The 16,870-nt window shown below is 40.9% G+C and overlaps 1 protein-coding gene across 6 annotated transcripts in view; it reads right to left on the bottom strand.

The window, feature by feature from the left end:
* The window catches only part of LOC138952779 (ral GTPase-activating protein subunit alpha-1-like), a 499,987-nt gene that overhangs the window by 482,342 nt on the left and 775 nt on the right, over positions 1-16,870 (bottom strand). For all 6 annotated transcript variants that reach the window (XM_070324510.1, XM_070324511.1, XM_070324509.1 and 3 more), the window contains exons 2-5: positions 8,658-8,768; positions 7,676-7,725; positions 7,399-7,456; positions 628-671 (exon numbers count right to left, since the gene is read on the bottom strand). In XM_070324510.1, the coding sequence (XP_070180611.1) occupies positions 628-671; positions 7,399-7,456; positions 7,676-7,725; positions 8,658-8,768 (263 nt within the window). The remainder of the gene's footprint in view (positions 1-627; positions 672-7,398; positions 7,457-7,675; positions 7,726-8,657; positions 8,769-16,870) is intronic.

The following is a 16,870-nucleotide window of genomic DNA, read 5'->3' on the forward strand; positions in this document are numbered from 1 at the left end:
ACAATCACTGAATCAGTAAGAAATTTACTTTGTTCAGGCATGGTGCAACACCATGTATCTCATGGGAAGCGGTCTGGTGCACTTGAATGCTAGCCTAAGCAGAGCAGGGAAGATTCCAAGCAGCTTATGAGCTGGTGGTGGGTTACAATGTATTTTTTCTTCTTTTAAAAAAATGTATAAATTTATAAAAATGTTTGGTGTGTGTGCAGCTCTGGCTGTTTGTGTGTGTGTAATTGTTATGATGCAGTACATAATGAAAGAAATAACATGCCAAGAAACTGAATAAGATGCCAAATCTGTTGGTTGCTCCTGTGAAGATTGGGGGTCAGTTATCCCAGGTTTGTCCGTGTTGGGTCAAAACATGTTATTTCCTCATGTATTTTCTCAAGAATTATAGCTTTCTCCTGTGGGAAGTAACAGTAACATTGACAGGCTTCCTTTTGAAACTTCTCGGTTGTCCATCGTGGACCGACGCCCTCCTAAGGCCTAATTGAAGCCCAACGTCGCTTCGCTCCATCAGGCTTCAATGACGCTTTGATCGGGTGTCAAATCATGATGACAACCTCAAAGTTTCAAATGGAAGCCCATCAATGTGTAATTCACACTGTTTGTTTAACAGTCCCGTACCTGTAAGCTGTTTCCAGGGTGCAGCAACTTCTTCAGAATACGCCCTGTAAACAAAATGTTTCACAGTTATTGTACAACAAACTTTGCACTCACAGTCACAAAGCATCAAAAATAAGAATTAGACATTACAATGCAATCACGTTCTAAAACGAATGCAACGAGGAAATACAACACTTGCTCCTTTGTGGTCAACCACCTCCCCCCCCCTGCCCCATATTTAATCGAGTCATTTGTTTTTCATACTGGTAATAGAGCAACAGGAAGGTTAGCAAAAATGTCTTGGACTTGGAAAGCAAAGGCCCCTGAACTACGGCATGCACTTCGGGTCATGCAAACTAAGAAATTAAGGTTAACCTTATATGATTAAGGTTAACAGGGATGTCGTTAGGCGTCGGACATTGGACATAGACCGATTGAAAGTCTCAAATGTCCAATTCACATCTTCTTCTTCTTCTTCTTGGCGTTCGCAGAGGTTACACAATCAGTCCAGCACTGGTGATAAATGTTGTCGTTTTCTCCAACTCCTGTCGACTGCCGTGTCCAATTCACATAGCCGCATGGCGGTCAGATGCCCTATCGTTTTCAACTGAGCGCGGTCATTGTCCGGTAAGAACTCCATTCCTTCGGACAGCGCTTTATTTGATCATTTTCCTTTCATGATAGAAATCTTCAAAAAGCGACCGAGCGCTCTCGCATACAGGTGCACTGAAGTTGTCCCGTGCAGATCTTGCGTTTTCCAAACCGTTTGTGGTAAGCGTATGAGCCGTTCATGTACACCCTTCTACGTGAACTGGTCTTACACTATAGGCTGTGATTGAGGGGGAGGTTCATAATCTGAGCAAGAAAACAATGAATCAAGAAACTAAAACCCAGGTGCACATCTGCGGCTCCTAGGGAGTATGCATGTACACTATCTTGTTCCTATCTCTTGCCATCTCTGAGGTATGGCGACCACAGACAGACACACTTACATCCATTTTTATTTATGTAATAGATAGACTAGCAGTCAGGCCCGGCTTCGCCCGGGTGTTTCTGATCTCCCCTCTCTCAGAAACCTCTAGAATCTTATTGTAATGTGGATAAGAACAATGAAAGCTCATACATTTGGATTTATTGATAGTAGATCAAAGGTTTGTAGCAAATACTAATGTATTACTATTTTTTTGATTGAATTTCCAACATAAATTTACCCCCAATTTTTGCTGTTTTTTCCCACTTTTTTTTTGGTGTGATCAGAAAAGCTTACATTTGATAAAAAAATAATTGTTTTCTTTTTATTTGAAGTAATGAAACATGTTGAATAAAGTTGCTTCTACGTTATGGAACACTCTTTTGTTTAAAAAATATATGTTAAAGTTATGAAATTAACACTTAAAAATGTACAGTTTCTTGTGACTGTTCACGTCACACTCAGCCACTGTCCCTTTTCTTCTTTGCCCAAAGTAATCAAAATCAGGCAACCCAGAATGATGCTTCAGAACTACTCGTAACAGGAGGTAGGATGGCAGTCAATGGACACAATGAATTCATGATTAAAACTATTTTTTGTGTGTCGCAAAATTCACGTCACAAATGTCACGAAAAACAGCACTGCTGTTACTATATACATGTACTACTTTCGTTTTTTAACGGTGACAACGACATTTACATCAACCGCATAGTAGTCTGTGCCGAAAAACGACATCCGGGAATACGAGCGAAATGGCAGCCAGGCAGAAAAGGCAGTTAGTGTAGTGATCGCGTCACACCAAAATGACATGTCACAAGAAACAGCACATCCATGTAAATCCATTACTTTATCTTATTTACTGCTTCTTTTGATCTAAAATGTTTCTGATCAAGAAGTTAAACAAAACGAAAGCACACGACTGCGTGTAATAATGGCTCTGGATAATTTCAGATGTTTCTCGTTACAAGTCACAACGCTATTGTCACAAGAAACATTTACATATGCTTTTTTTCTCCAACAAAGGGGTTTATGATTAGAAAAACATTTTTTTCTTATTTAAGCTTCTTCACATTGCTTAATTTGGTGCTGCTTCGACTCCCTATGTTTGTGAATAAAGAATTTGGTTTGTCACCAAAAAAACAGATGTTTAGCCAATTTTGATATCAAAGTTCACTCAAGCCTTTGTATCTTTGGCAGACAAATATGTTAATTTGAACAAAGTGGGATATTAAAAAGTTTGATCAGGAAGAAATTGTAATTTTTTGTGTGGAATGCATTGTTGCATAAGTGAAAAACTGTTTCTCGTGACATGACACATACATGATGAGAATTTTCAAGGAACACGATCTGTGAGAACCTTATTTGGCTATGAATGAAAAGGGTCCATCGAATGGTTATATAAAAAATGTTTTTTAATCTTGGTTTTTAATTTAAATGAACTAAATTCTAGCACTGAAAATATTGTGCGTCACGAGAAACAGTTTTACAAGCAACCCATCAAACACTTATTTCTCATTATGTCGACAACCTGCAGTCTTTTAAATGAAAACTTTGAACAGTTCAATCATTTAACATAACAAAAATACAAAAGACATATTGAAAAACCCAAAATAAAAATTCAGTGTCCTCTTGGGCACCTTTTGGGAGTTGCCCATATAGAAATCCAGGCAATTTGGATGGGAAATTGCCAGACGCATTGAAGCAAAAAGCATTCGTTACAATGATGACACTGCATTATCAAAGTGTCCCTTCAAAATAGAATTTGACTAGGTCTGTCATGGTCAATCGCATCCACTGCGGTTCATTGTCTCTGTCATGGAGACAGTGCCTCAGCCAAAGGCACATCTGACTTTCAGTAGCCCATGGGATGCGCTTTGCGCGAAAGCATGTGCTGTAGAGCTGCTGAATAACAAAGTGGCTGATTCAGCAATGAGGCGCATTGTGTCAGCCAAAGATATGCTACGTGTGTGGAGCCAAGCATGGCAGGTTAACCCTACAGCAACTCATAGCGAACCCGAAAGATGCCAGCAGTAGTATTGGCTTGATTACTTTCAAATGTTGCTTATTCAGCTGTGCTACCTCCTCCCCTACTAGCTAATCCTTGTTAGCTAAAAATTTATCCTTTCCAGTTTATTTAAAATTGTTTTTGACTAGGAACGGATACGACCCCTGACCACCATATAACTGCTTTGCAATCCAGCGCTCTATCAAATGAGCTCTGCGGGCTAACTATTAAGTTGAATGATTGTGTATCCGGGGGCCCGGTAGCTCAGTTGGTAGAGCACTGGACTTGTGATCGGAAGGTCGCAGGATCGAATTCGGGCCGGGACGGACACGGGTCAACTTTATGTGCAGACCCAGAGACGGAAGCCATGTCCCACCCCCGTGTCATCACAATGGCACGTAAAAGACCTTGGTCATTCTGCCATAAGTGCAGGTGGCTGAATACACCTAAACACGCAGACACCTGGGTAACGCGACTCCGTTGCTGCTAGCTTTCCACTGGGAGGAAGCGACCCGAATTTCCCAGCGATGGGACAATAAAGTAATGAAAATGAAAAAAAAAAAAAAAATATCCCAAACTGTCACTAAATCATATCTATATATATCTATACCCCGTGGGTCTTGGTAAAGAATCCTCCTGTAAAAAGTTAAAACAATAATTGACTTCCGTGTTCACCACCATAAAATTCTCAGGGCATAAGCCAACCTGCACTAAAAGTTCAGTGCAAAATTATAACGCTTGAATGGTTCATTGTCTTGGAGGAAACACCCCAAGTTGAACCTCATTTTGAGTCTGACCTTTCTCACAATTGTTTACATTTCCCTCCTTTCTCAGATTCTGCTGAAATAATGTTGTTTTTCTCATGATAAATGTTACCATGTTTATGCTGGCAGTTAATCGCACCCGTTACAGTTACAGTGCTCCATTTAAAGCAGTGCCCCTGGCTATAGCACACCGGACCCACGGCCACATCGCCATGATCGGTCGCTTCAGAACCGAAAGCATGTGCTGTCCTGGACCACTGCATTCCGTCAGCAAAATTTGCTACAAGGATGTAGCCAGACATAGTAGGTCACACCTACAGAAACTCATAACGAGCCAGAGACGCCAGCAGAAATGTATTTCATGTGTCAACATTCAACATGTGGTATTCATACGCGTCCGTCAGCGGTTCAAATCAAAAACGGATTAACCTTCGCCCGACCGGGTTAATGACTACACAAGGAAGACATCGTGGGGCCGTGCGGACCCATGCTTCTCAAAGAAGAAGAAATATGCATACCCTTCCGTAGACCCATGCTTTCCAAAGAAGCAAAAACGTGCATCCCCTTCCGTAGACGCCCTGGTTCAATTTTCCCGAGAAGTAATTAAATTAAATTATTAATTTAATTATTATCGTGCGGACTAAAGCTTCTCAAAAAAGGAAAAACGTGAATACCCTTCTGTAGACGTCGTGGGGCCGTGTGGACCCACATTGTTATGTATTCATTTCGCTCCACGCGACTTGCTTATTAACTCCAAAATTAAACAGATCGCAGATAATGATGTTTAGAGCCAATACCTGAAGTTTTGTGACTTCTCTCCCTAGTTTTTATGCAAGTTCCTTTAGTTTGAGAAACATGGGTCCGCACGGCCCCATGATGTCTTCCGTGTGTAGTCTAAATTTGACCTTTGTTTTTTTAATTACTTCTCGCTGAAATGTAATGATCTTTTAGGACATAAGAGCTTTTTAGGTGTCTGAGGCAAAAACTCAGTTTACTTACCTTGCATTACAAACTGACATCGAGGGAAAGTATTCCCTCACGACATTACACGTCTTCGTGGAGAAAAAGTCTGTATCCACAGCTCTTGCCAGCTCACGTTAAAATCACTTGACTCTTCGGTCGATTCGGCAGATTTAGATTGGAAAACCGCTTCGAACTGACTACAGACTGAAGTCTGATTGATTCTTGCGCCTGTCGCTACTTTCTGTTTTAAGCTGATAAGATGAAGCGCTATGCAGTCTATGGCAGCTACGAATTCTTGAGAAATCATGATCGTGTATTCCAAACTTTCGAACAATTCATAATATTCCAATGAGCACTATTTGAGCTATATAAACTTGTCATGTTGATTGAACGTCTTTCCATACTGAGGCACAGCGGCCTACGCTTCAAAGGCGATGGAACATGAGCCGCCGAATTTACGTCACTCATGTTCTGTCGCAAAAATGCATGCGCCAAAGCGCCCAAGAGACAATAGGTGAATAGCCGCCATTATTTTTTTACTTCGACTGTATTCATACACGTGCCTCTAATTCGATTCAAAAGACTAATCTTGTCAAAAATGTTCTTCTTGCCTTGTGAAGTTGTTAATAATCCAATCAGTGATTGCACTAGGCTATCCCTCTGTAATCTAGCATACTAGTTACCGAAGAGAAAAGATTCAGAAAGACAGACAAGAAAGAAAAGTGCACCAAACACATCTACCGTACTTTCCGGGTCATAAGGCGCGACTTTTTTCCTCGAGTTCGACCCCTGCGTCTTGTATAACGAAGCGTCTAATCCGTGTATGAAATACGAAAATAAATCAAAGAGACCGCCTGAGTACCAGTCAAACAACTTGTGATAATGCATGTTTCAGCTACTAGGTACTGCCCTGGCCAAGTTTCCTCGAGCTCTCAAGCCACCCAGCTATCACAATAGACCTGCCTTTGATCTGGCCGCACACACAGATATTTCCACTCTTTTAAACTCGGTCACTGACCCCGGTGCAGGATATGACAGGGGAACCACCTCTCATGGCAAAAACTGGGTCATTGACCCCTGGGAAGAAGGTCGTGTCTATAAACAAGGCCACCCAGCTATCACAATTGACCTGCCTTTGATCTGGCCGCACACACAGAGCACACACATTTCCAGTCTGTTAAACTCGGTCACTGACCGGTCACTGACCCCGGTGCAGGAAGCGTTTCCTCTCTCAGATATGACAGGGGAACCACCTCTCACATATTTCCACTCTGTATTCTTCCTTTGATGTGCAGCTTATTTTCATTCTTCCACGGTTTGTTACCGGTATACTTTTTCAATTTTGGTGCGCCCTATCGGCCCCCTGCGTCCAATGGGTGACTGGATTACAATTTTTTTTTAAAAGAAGGGGGTGCGTCTTGTATAACGAAGCGCCTTGTCACCCGGAAAGTACGGTACACTTGATGAATCCACACGGTCAATGAAGATGATATCCGCGATCGCTCTCACGTGACCCAATTCCTCTCGGAATTGTGGGAGATAAAACTGAGTAAAGTACTGTTCTTGGGAAAAGTTTTGAATAGACGTACTGACTCTGTCGGACATTTTTTCAAGTCACATTGTGAGGGCCACGGATGCCGGCAGTGAGAGGCGTTTTTTGATTGGCCAAAGCTCTTGCTTGATTATAATTAAGCTTCTTGGGAATTAGGTGTGTCTTTTCCGAATTAGGTGTATGCTTTGATTGGTCAAACTTGCAAACTGAGGCAAACCGAGGCAGCGGATTGGCTGGTCAGAACGTATTTAAGGTTAACCTGAAATAATTACGGTTAACCTTTAATATTTAAGGTTAAGCTTAATTGCCTGACCCGAAGGGCGTGCCGTACTGAACAGCTATGTTGTACAATGTACACCTAAAATAAACTGTAAACGTCTCATGTTTCAAGTACCATTGTTTGTGTACGCAATCTTCTACCTGTACAACTACAGCTCCTAGAAGATGCTTAAAAATCACGGACAAAACCAAAAACTGTTGGAATACCCAGTAAATAAAAAATCTAAAAAAAACAGATGCTGAGATCAGATTTACGTACCAATACTGTGAAACATCCATCGTTTGTGCACCAACTCAGGGAGCAGGAACAAGATTTTCTGAAAGAACCAAGCTTAGTTTACACCCCTTAGCCTCAGTACACAACAGAAAGTAGAAATAAAAATTGTAAACAAAACAAAACAAAAACATGTCATTATTTTCCAGACAAAAATATTAAAAACAGCTTAAGAAAAAAAATGCATACAATTTTGACAGGGAAGAGCCAGAACAACTGAAATCAAAACAGCAAAAGAACACAGTCCAAATCACCAAGTTACCTCAAATATATGGAGTATTCCTTCAAGTTCTTCCCTGTGGGCCTTGCTGGCTGAAAACATTTTTAAAAAAATACAAAATTACAAAACAGATAAAAAAAAAAAAAAATTTATAAGAAAAACACAAAACACAAGAAACAAAGAAAACATATTTGATCAGTAATCAGTTTTAGTCTATCAATGCAAATAACTGAAATGCAAAAAACACTTGAAACAAAAACAAGAACCGGTACAGAACTAGAAAGACATTTTCATGTTGAAGAACTTGAGCACAATACTTACTTCATAAGTTAATTCTTGGAAATAATTTACGAATCACGATAACTCAGGCATGGGAATTCCAAAATAGAAAAACTCTGAAAATAGACCGAGGTCCAGGGACTGCGAACAGGCCCCGGCGGGGTACATGGGCAGAGCCCCCCTTGAAGGAAAACTAATTTTAACATTTTAGACCAATATTTTGATAGTTCTCGTGTAAGCAAATGATGGATAGAGAGACATTAGTATACATATAATTTAATTTACCTATTTTTTGCAACGGACAATTTATTGTTGTTGCTGAAACGCAATTTCCTTTTCGCGGAAATACGCGATTTCGTAGACAATTCCCATGCCTGTAACTGTCTTCTGTATTTCTTCCTTTTGAAAAGGTGCCTTCACCATTCGTATATAGGGCACGTAATATAAGCGTTCGCTTGAGTTCGTGTTCCTATTATTTCTTGTTTTACTACTGTACCATGTCTAACTGAATAAAAACCTTGTTTAAACCAAAAAGTGCCTTCCCCTTGACCTGTCATTGTTTTTCCTGGTCTATATATTGCTTCTTGTGCACAGATGTTGCATGGATTAATTTTGTTCTTCAAATTTGCAAAAATGGCCAACAAAGTTCAGGAAAGTTTGAGGCAGTCCTTGGCTTCACCTTTAAAGTTTTACACCACAATTCATTGCATCTGATAATGAAGGATACACATATATTTCAACTTACCACGTTGTTTCAAATCAGCTTCCACTGAACCGAAATTGTCATAGAAAATGTAGTAGATGTGCGAATAATTGTCCTGGAAGAACTTTTTTGCTTCTTGGATGTCATAGTTATCTGAAGACAGAAAAAAAATCAACATTCACGCATTTAGCAATAAGTACTCTTGTCATCATTTTCACGAGTTTTCATTCACAAGCACCTGGGAAATAAATCTCATGTTCCCCAGGCAATAAATCCCCGGTTACCATAGTTGCAGGAAGCAGGTTATAAATGGATAATCAAAAGCAAACCCAATAGAAACGCTTGGGGATTCTTCGGCTCTTTTCATTGGTGTTTCCCCAGACCTAAACAGACACTGCTTTGCAAAGTTCCAAAAACGAACTGGCAAACTGGCAAAAGTAAACAAAAAACAAAAATACTTCATGAAAGGTCATACATTTATCAAAAACAAATGAAACCTAGCGATATGTTTTGTCTTCTTACAGAGTCATGGAGTGCGTGCATCTGTGTTTCAATACACAGACGTTCGGAGAAACACGAACGTCAAGTTCAAGTAAAACGACCCCTGACACACACATTTTGACCCGTGCACAAGACGTTGTATCGATAAACGAAGCACAAATAAGAAACAATAATAAAAGCAAAGAAAATAGCAACAAGATATGCAAACATCTAACAAAGCCGAGCAAGCAGAATGACAGGTCTAATGAAAAACAAAGAGGCAGTGAGTCGGAAACAAGATCGCGATTCTTTCCTTCGCTGCACGACGCAAATCTTCTGTGACCTTTGACCAAACGTAGCTTCCACATTCGATCACTCAGCTTAATATTTACAACAGAAAGCCGAGGGGGTGAACCTACAGAACTGTGCATCCTGAAACCTGACATATATATTCATCCCAACATTTAATGACCTCAAAAACACAGAAAGTTTCTTTCACACACCAGCTTTGATTGCCAGTGGTTATCAAACCGGGACTCGTGTGGTTATCGGCATGGAACCCGTGTTTCAAAGCATGGCTCCCTGGGTTGATTGTGCACTTATTTTCTCACTTCCAAAATGATGACAAAAACGATGTTTGGTAGTTTGTTGACAGACCAGCTTTTTTGTCGGTCTTCGGGGGGCATATCGACTTTTGTTTCATATTTATTGACCGCGGCCTTCGGCCTTGGTCAATAAATATGAAACAAAAGACGATATGCTCTCCCTCAGACCGACAAAAAAAAAAGCTGGTCTGTCAACAACCCATCAAACATCTTATAATGTTTCATTACTGCTCACAATCACAGGTTAAACGCAATAAATCATGTTATAATATATTACCACCAGTGGTCAGGACCTAGTTTCACCCGGGTGTTTCTCATCTCTCCTTTCTCAGAAACTTCCAGAATCTGATTCCAATACGGATAAGAATAAGTGAAAAAGTGTGCTCATTCATTTAGATTAAAAGGCTGGGAGACAATTTCTTTCTTTATTTGGTGTTTAACGTCGTTTTCAACCACGAAGGTTATATCGCGACGGGGAAAGGGGGGAGATGGGATAGAGCCACTTGTCAATTGTTTCTTGTTCACAAAAGCACTAATCAAAAATTTGCTCCAGGGGCTTGCAACGTAGTACAATGTATTACCTTACTGGGAGAATGCAAGTTTCCAGTACAAAGGACTTAACATTTCTTACATACTGCTTGACTAAAATCTTTAAAAAAATTGACTATATTCTATACAAGAAACACTTAACAAGGGTAAAAAAAGAAACAGAATCCGTTAGTCGCCTCTTACGACATGCTGGGGAGCATCGGGTAAATTCTTCCCCCTAACCCGTGGGGGGTCTGGGAGACAATATGAAAGTATTACCATCAACATACTTTTTTTTGCTGAAAAATAACGTTGACATGAGTTATCTCCCTTCCTTGGTAAAAATTCTAGATAATTGAGCAGCAGGCGTAACTTCCGACTCCATACACTCTGTGGGAATGATCAGGCAAGCATGCATGATAAGAGTTACCTCCCTTCAATGTATAATAAAGGAAGAGTTAACGCCCTTCAATGTATAACAAAGGAAGAGTTAACTCCCTTTGCTTCTAGAAATGTCTAAACTGTCCGGTTAATTTTTCTTTTTTCTCTCCGCATACTCATAGTAGCAAGCAACAGAGATTAGAGATTCTCTAATATCACTAGCATTATGTGCTTGCTACAGGTGAACACTTGGCACTGAACTGGGCTTGCACTATATTTAGGCTGTATTTAATAAAGGGTAGGTTCATAATCTGAGAAAGAAAACAATGAATCAAAAAACTAAAAACCCAGGTGCACATCTGTGGCTCCAAGGCAGTGTGCATGCACACTATATTATTCATGCCTCTTGCCATCTCTGAGGTATGGTGACCACAGACAGACAGATACTGAGACAGCCTCTGGCTGAATGAAGCAAGCAACTTTCGCTCTGATCTGGTAACCTGCTCTCGTCTCCTCACTTCTTACGAGATTCAAAATGGCGCTAATAACAGGGGTGAGTTTTGGCGCTCGCCCGCTCGCCCCCGGCGACTTCAAATCGCGTCGGGCGGGTTCGAAATTCCTCTAAAATCGCCCGCCTGGCGAGTTCAAATTTCGCTGAAGCACAAAGTTGTTAGGCAACGTAGTCAATCGGAACGGCCGGCGAACAAATATCTCTGCGGGCGATCTCAAAATCTGTCACTTCTCTACTGCCCACTCACCCCCCCCCCCCCCCACTTTCAGAAGGACTCAGGACTACCACCAATCAAGCCCAGACACATTGGCTAGACAGCTACCCCCCTCCGCCTCACTTGACCGTGTCATCACCACTCCAGTGCCACGATTGTTTGTTTGTTTGCTTAACGCCCAGCCGACCACGAAGGGCCATATCAGGGCGGTGCTGCTTTGACATATAACGTGCGCCACACACAAGACAGAAGTCGCAGCACAGGCTTCATGTCTCACCCAGTCACATTATTCTGACACCGGACCAACCAGTCCTAGCACTAACCCCATAATGCCAGATGCCAGGCGGAGCAGCCACTAGAATGCCAATGTTAAAGTCTTTGGTATGACCCGGCCGGGGTTCGAACCCACGACCTCCCGATCACGGGGCGGACGCCTTACCACTAGGCCAACCGTGCCGGTCTCCAGTGCCACGAGCCGCTGGCGATTGCATCAGCAGTCAAAATAGTTAAACCCCCCTTCGTCCCCCCTCTTTGCGCTATTCACTTCACCCCCTGTCTTATCTTATCCTGCGCTCACCAATCCTTCAGAGACTTTCACATGTTGTAAAACAGTTTCCTCTCAGATAAAAACTCGGTCATTGACCCCGAGTAAGAAGGTCAGTGTCTCGACAGGCAGCTGTGTTCAGATTGCAAGTACCGGTCATTGACCCAGGTCTCAAGGCCAACCAGCTTTTACAATGCATCTGCCTTTGATCTGACCGCCCATCCAGAGCAAACATATTCCCCCTAGCCCTCTGTATTTTTCCTTTGATGTGCCTGCTATGTACCACTGATCCAGTTTCTGGGAAATGTATAATTATGTCATTGACTGCAGGGATACTCATTGAGACCATTTTCCAAAATATGTTAACACCAGCTTTGCTGACCAACTTAGTACAAGTAGTGACAGTACTACTGCTGTCAATTATTTCCCTTCAACTAAGGAAGTAAAAAAAAACAACCCGATCCACTATATGTGATAAAGAAGAAAAGACAGACCTTCAACAATAGGACAAGGGATGCAACTCTGCTGAATCAAAAGCATAAAGATCACCTGTGAACAATTCTAGGATCAGGAAATCTGAACATCTGTTTGTTTTCATTAGGAAATAGAAATGAAATATAATGCTTTTGATTATTTATGACTTAAGCTGTGGTAAATTTGGCTGGTATGCAACTTTTATACTTCTGCTTGATCTAACAGTAATATTAATAACAATCAATCAATCAATCAATGAGTCTTATATCGCGCATATTCCGTTGGTACAGTTCTAGGCGCTCTGCAGTGATGCCGTGTGAGATGAAATTTTATACGGCCAGTAGATTGCAGCCATTTCGGCGCATATTTACCTTTCACGGCCTATTATTCCAAGTCACACGGGTATAGGTAGACAATTATTAACTGTGCCTAAGCAATTTTGCCAGGAAAGACCCTTTTGTCAATCGTGGGATCTTTAACGTGCACACCCAATGTAGTGTACACGGGGGGAGGTTCGGACACCGAAGAGAGTCTGCACACAAAGTTGACTCTGTGAAATAAATTTCCGCCGAACCTGGGATCGAACTCACGCTGACAGCGGCCAACTGAATACAAATCCAGCGCGCTACCAACTGAGCTATATCCCCGCCCAGCTATATAACACAGACATAAAGAAAAAGAAACAAAACAAGAAAGCAACTTAAAATTTTTTTTGGTAGTCAGCTTTTTATACTTGGTTTTACACAACAAAAAACATAATTTAAATTTAAAAAAAATGCTGATTTACTCTTTTGTAGTGTGTGTTTATGTGGTAAGTAGAGTTCCACAGTAAATTACTTTGTAAATTGTGTGGTAGGGGGTACATAAAGGGGGTAACTTTTAGTGAGGTTTAGTGTGTGATTGTGTGACAGGGTGTGAATGTGGTTTTGATTTCTTGTTTCTTTGTGGCGGCTTTTATTTTAAATTCTTTATAAAAACAAGGTTAATTATCATTATATTAAAACATAGCACTTTAGTCATCAAGTTTTGTGTGTGTTTGTGGTAGTTATTAGTAGTGCAAATCCACATGTATACATTATAAGTATGAATGTACGTCTTTTGTGTATGTGGTTAGCACGCGACGAGCCGCTGGGGCGGTTGTAAGAAATCCCGACAGGTTGGGGGCCGGTTGGGATTTTGGGGGGCCGGTTCAATTTTTGACTTACCGGCCCCCCTGGCCGGTAGCAAAAAAAGTTAAGGTACTGCCCTGTAATAACATGTTTAACATTTATAACATGTGATAATGTTTATTGTCATCATTTTCACAAGTTTTTATTCACAAACACCTGGGAAATAAATCTCATGTTCCCCAGCCAATAAATCCCCGGTTACCATAGTTGCAGGAAGCAGGTTATACATGGATAATCAATTTAAGCAAACCCACTAGAAACGCTCGGAGATTCTTCGGCTCTTTTCATTGGCGTTTCCCCAGACCTAAACAGACGACACGACACTGCTTTGCAAAGTTCCAAAAACGAACTTGCAAACTGGCACAAGTAAACAAAAAACAAAAATACTTCATGAAAGGTCATACATTCATCACAAACAAATGAAACCTAGCGATATGTTTTGTCTTCTTACAAAGTCATGGAGTGCGTGTATCTGAGTTTCGATACACAGACGTTCAGAGAAACACGAACGTTCAAGTCAAACCAATTGACCCCTGACACCCAAATTTTGACCCGTGCACAAGACGTATCGATAAACGAAGCGCAAATAAGAAATAATAATAAAAGCAAAGAACATAGCAACAAGATACATATGCAAACATCCAACAAAGCCGAGCAAGCAGAATGACAGGTCTAATGAAAAACAAAGAGGCAGTGAGTCGGAAACAAGATCGCGATTCTTTCCTTCGCTGCACGACGCAAATCTTCTGTGACCTTTGACCCAACGTAGCTTCCACATTCGATCACTAAGCTTAATATTTACAACTGAAAACCGGGGGGGTGGAATACTGAGAGGAACCTACAGAACTGTGCATCCTCAAACCTGACATATTTATCCCATCCTCGGGGGGGCATATCGACTTTAGTTTCATATTTATTGACCGCGGCCTTCGGCCTTTGTCAATAAATATGAAACAAAAGACGATATGCTCCCCCTCGGACCGACAAAAAAGCTGGTCTGTCAACAACCCATCAAACATCTTATATTATTTTTAATAACATTAACATGTTTGTTCAACACTGACATGAAAAGTGCTACACGTTGTTGCAGCAGTTTATCATTAAACTGGGTTAATTGAGACTACACATCACCTGACATGCCACGAGATTTATAAAAGTAAAACGGGTGTGTCAAAATACTGTATCTGCTTTGGGGTGCGCTTGTGAAAAAAAGTAGTCCAGGAATTGTTCGTATTTTTGACAATCAAACGTACAAAATAGTACGACAAAATCATACGTGTTCCCAGATCTCAGTACCATTTCAGTGCACTGACTATTTGACCAATCAGGACTTATCCTAGGTGACCTGCTTAACCTTCGTCCGACCGGGTTATCGACTACACACGGAAGACATCGTAGGGCCGTGCGGACCCATGCTTCTCAAAGAAGGAAAAATATGTAGACCCATACTTTCCAAAGAAGCAAAAACGTGCATCCCCTTCCGTAGACGCCCTGGTTCAATTTCCGCGAGAAATAATTAAATTAAATTATTATTATCGTGCGGACTAAAGCTTCTCAAAAAAGGAAAAATGTGAATACCCTTCTGTAGACGTCGTGGGGCCGTGTGGACCCACATAGTTCTGTATTAATTGTGCTCCACGCGACTTGCTTATTAACTCCAAAATTTAACAGATCGTAGAAAATGATGTTTAGAACCATTACCTGAAGGTTTGTGACTTCTCTCCCTAGTTTTTATTTAAGTTCCTTCAGTCTGAGAAACATGGGTCCGCAAGGCCCCACGATGTCTTTCGTGTGTAGTCTAAATTTGACCTTTGTTGTTTTAATTACTTCTCGCTGAAATTTTAAGAACTTTTAGGACATAAGAGTTTTTTAGGTGTCTGAGGCATTCTTAAAAGCTCATTACAAAATTCTAACTGGTTTAAGAGATATTTGCAATTAAACACCCTTCTGGGTCCACACGGACCCATGACGACCGACGAAGGTTAATGTTATAACGGTCAGGCAGTTTTTCAAGCTAATAAAGTGAAAGTAAAAATAACAAAGACAAACTAAAATTTTGAATCAAGAATATCAGGGCGACTTATTCTAAGGAATGACTTTTGATGTTTGATAATAATATGTACACCTTTGTATGTTAAAATACAGAAAAACAAATGTTGTTGGTGGGGTGGGGATACAGAATGGCAAGGCACCGCCCACCTTCTCAGATTCAGAATGCCATGCCATGCTGTGCGCAGCTCACTTGAAAATTGCATTTTCAAATTTTGCAAGAATCAAAAGAAATTGCCTACTCAGTTTACATCAAATGTAGTTTTACATCATTTCCTTACTGTCTGATGTTGATTCTGAATATGTTCCTTTCTCTTTTACATGACAAATTGAAGCAATAGAAACATGTGTCTGGTCTAAAACAATGGTCCTCTGGACTAGATTTCTCTGTTGCTACGCTCTCCACTTTGGGGGTTAGCTTCTCTTTGAAATCTCGGTCCCGTCCAAGGAGGGTCTGATTTCCCCAATAGGGCTATCTGTGTGTGTGAAAGGACATTTTTCTCTCTCTTCTGCTCTGCTAAGAGATTTTAACAAATCTCAGAAGAAAGTCTCTGCTGACTTTCAATTGTTTTTACAACTTCTGATATTTTATATATAATAAACTGAGCAAAAAAATGATTGCACCCGTGCAAAGGTAACAATAACAGCCAACTCAGTGAAGAGTCTTTACTAGCTGTGCATACTAAGTAACTAACCCTGTGATCAGCTGAGCATGCATACTTGAAACTTGTGGTCAGATCACAGGCGGAAGGTATCGTCCACTGGACTACTACTATCACAGAAAGACTACAAGGTACGTCACTCACCTTCGAGTCTTCTGTGTTCTTGGAGTCGCTTCCTGGGGAAAAATATTGTTCAAGACGGTTTGCCTCTTCCTACAGTCTGTGTAAGGTCAAATAAATACAGTTGAATGATTGTTTTAACTGTATGTACCTTTAATTTTCAGCTTCCGTCCGCTGCAGGTTGTTATTAACCATCATTTGGACGAATCTTCGTTTGCGAGCCGCTAACTTCCACTTGGCGTCAAATCATGCATCCGCACCGAATATGCATACCAGCGCTCATTGGTCTAAAACATATGTAAATATTGCGCAGCAAAGGGAAGCTACCCACGGGAAAATAATCATCGAATATCCTGTTATTAACCAATGAGCGCTGGTATGCATATTCGGTGCGGATGCATTATTTGACGCCAAGTGGAAGTTAGCGGCTCGCAAACGAAGATTCGTCCAAATGATGGTTAATAAATAATAACAACCTGCAGCGGACGGAAGCTGAAAATTAAAGGTACATACAGTTC

Source organism: Littorina saxatilis, linkage group LG17 (assembly GCF_037325665.1).
Source record: "Littorina saxatilis isolate snail1 linkage group LG17, US_GU_Lsax_2.0, whole genome shotgun sequence".
Lineage (NCBI taxonomy): Eukaryota > Metazoa > Mollusca > Gastropoda > Littorinimorpha > Littorinidae > Littorina > Littorina saxatilis.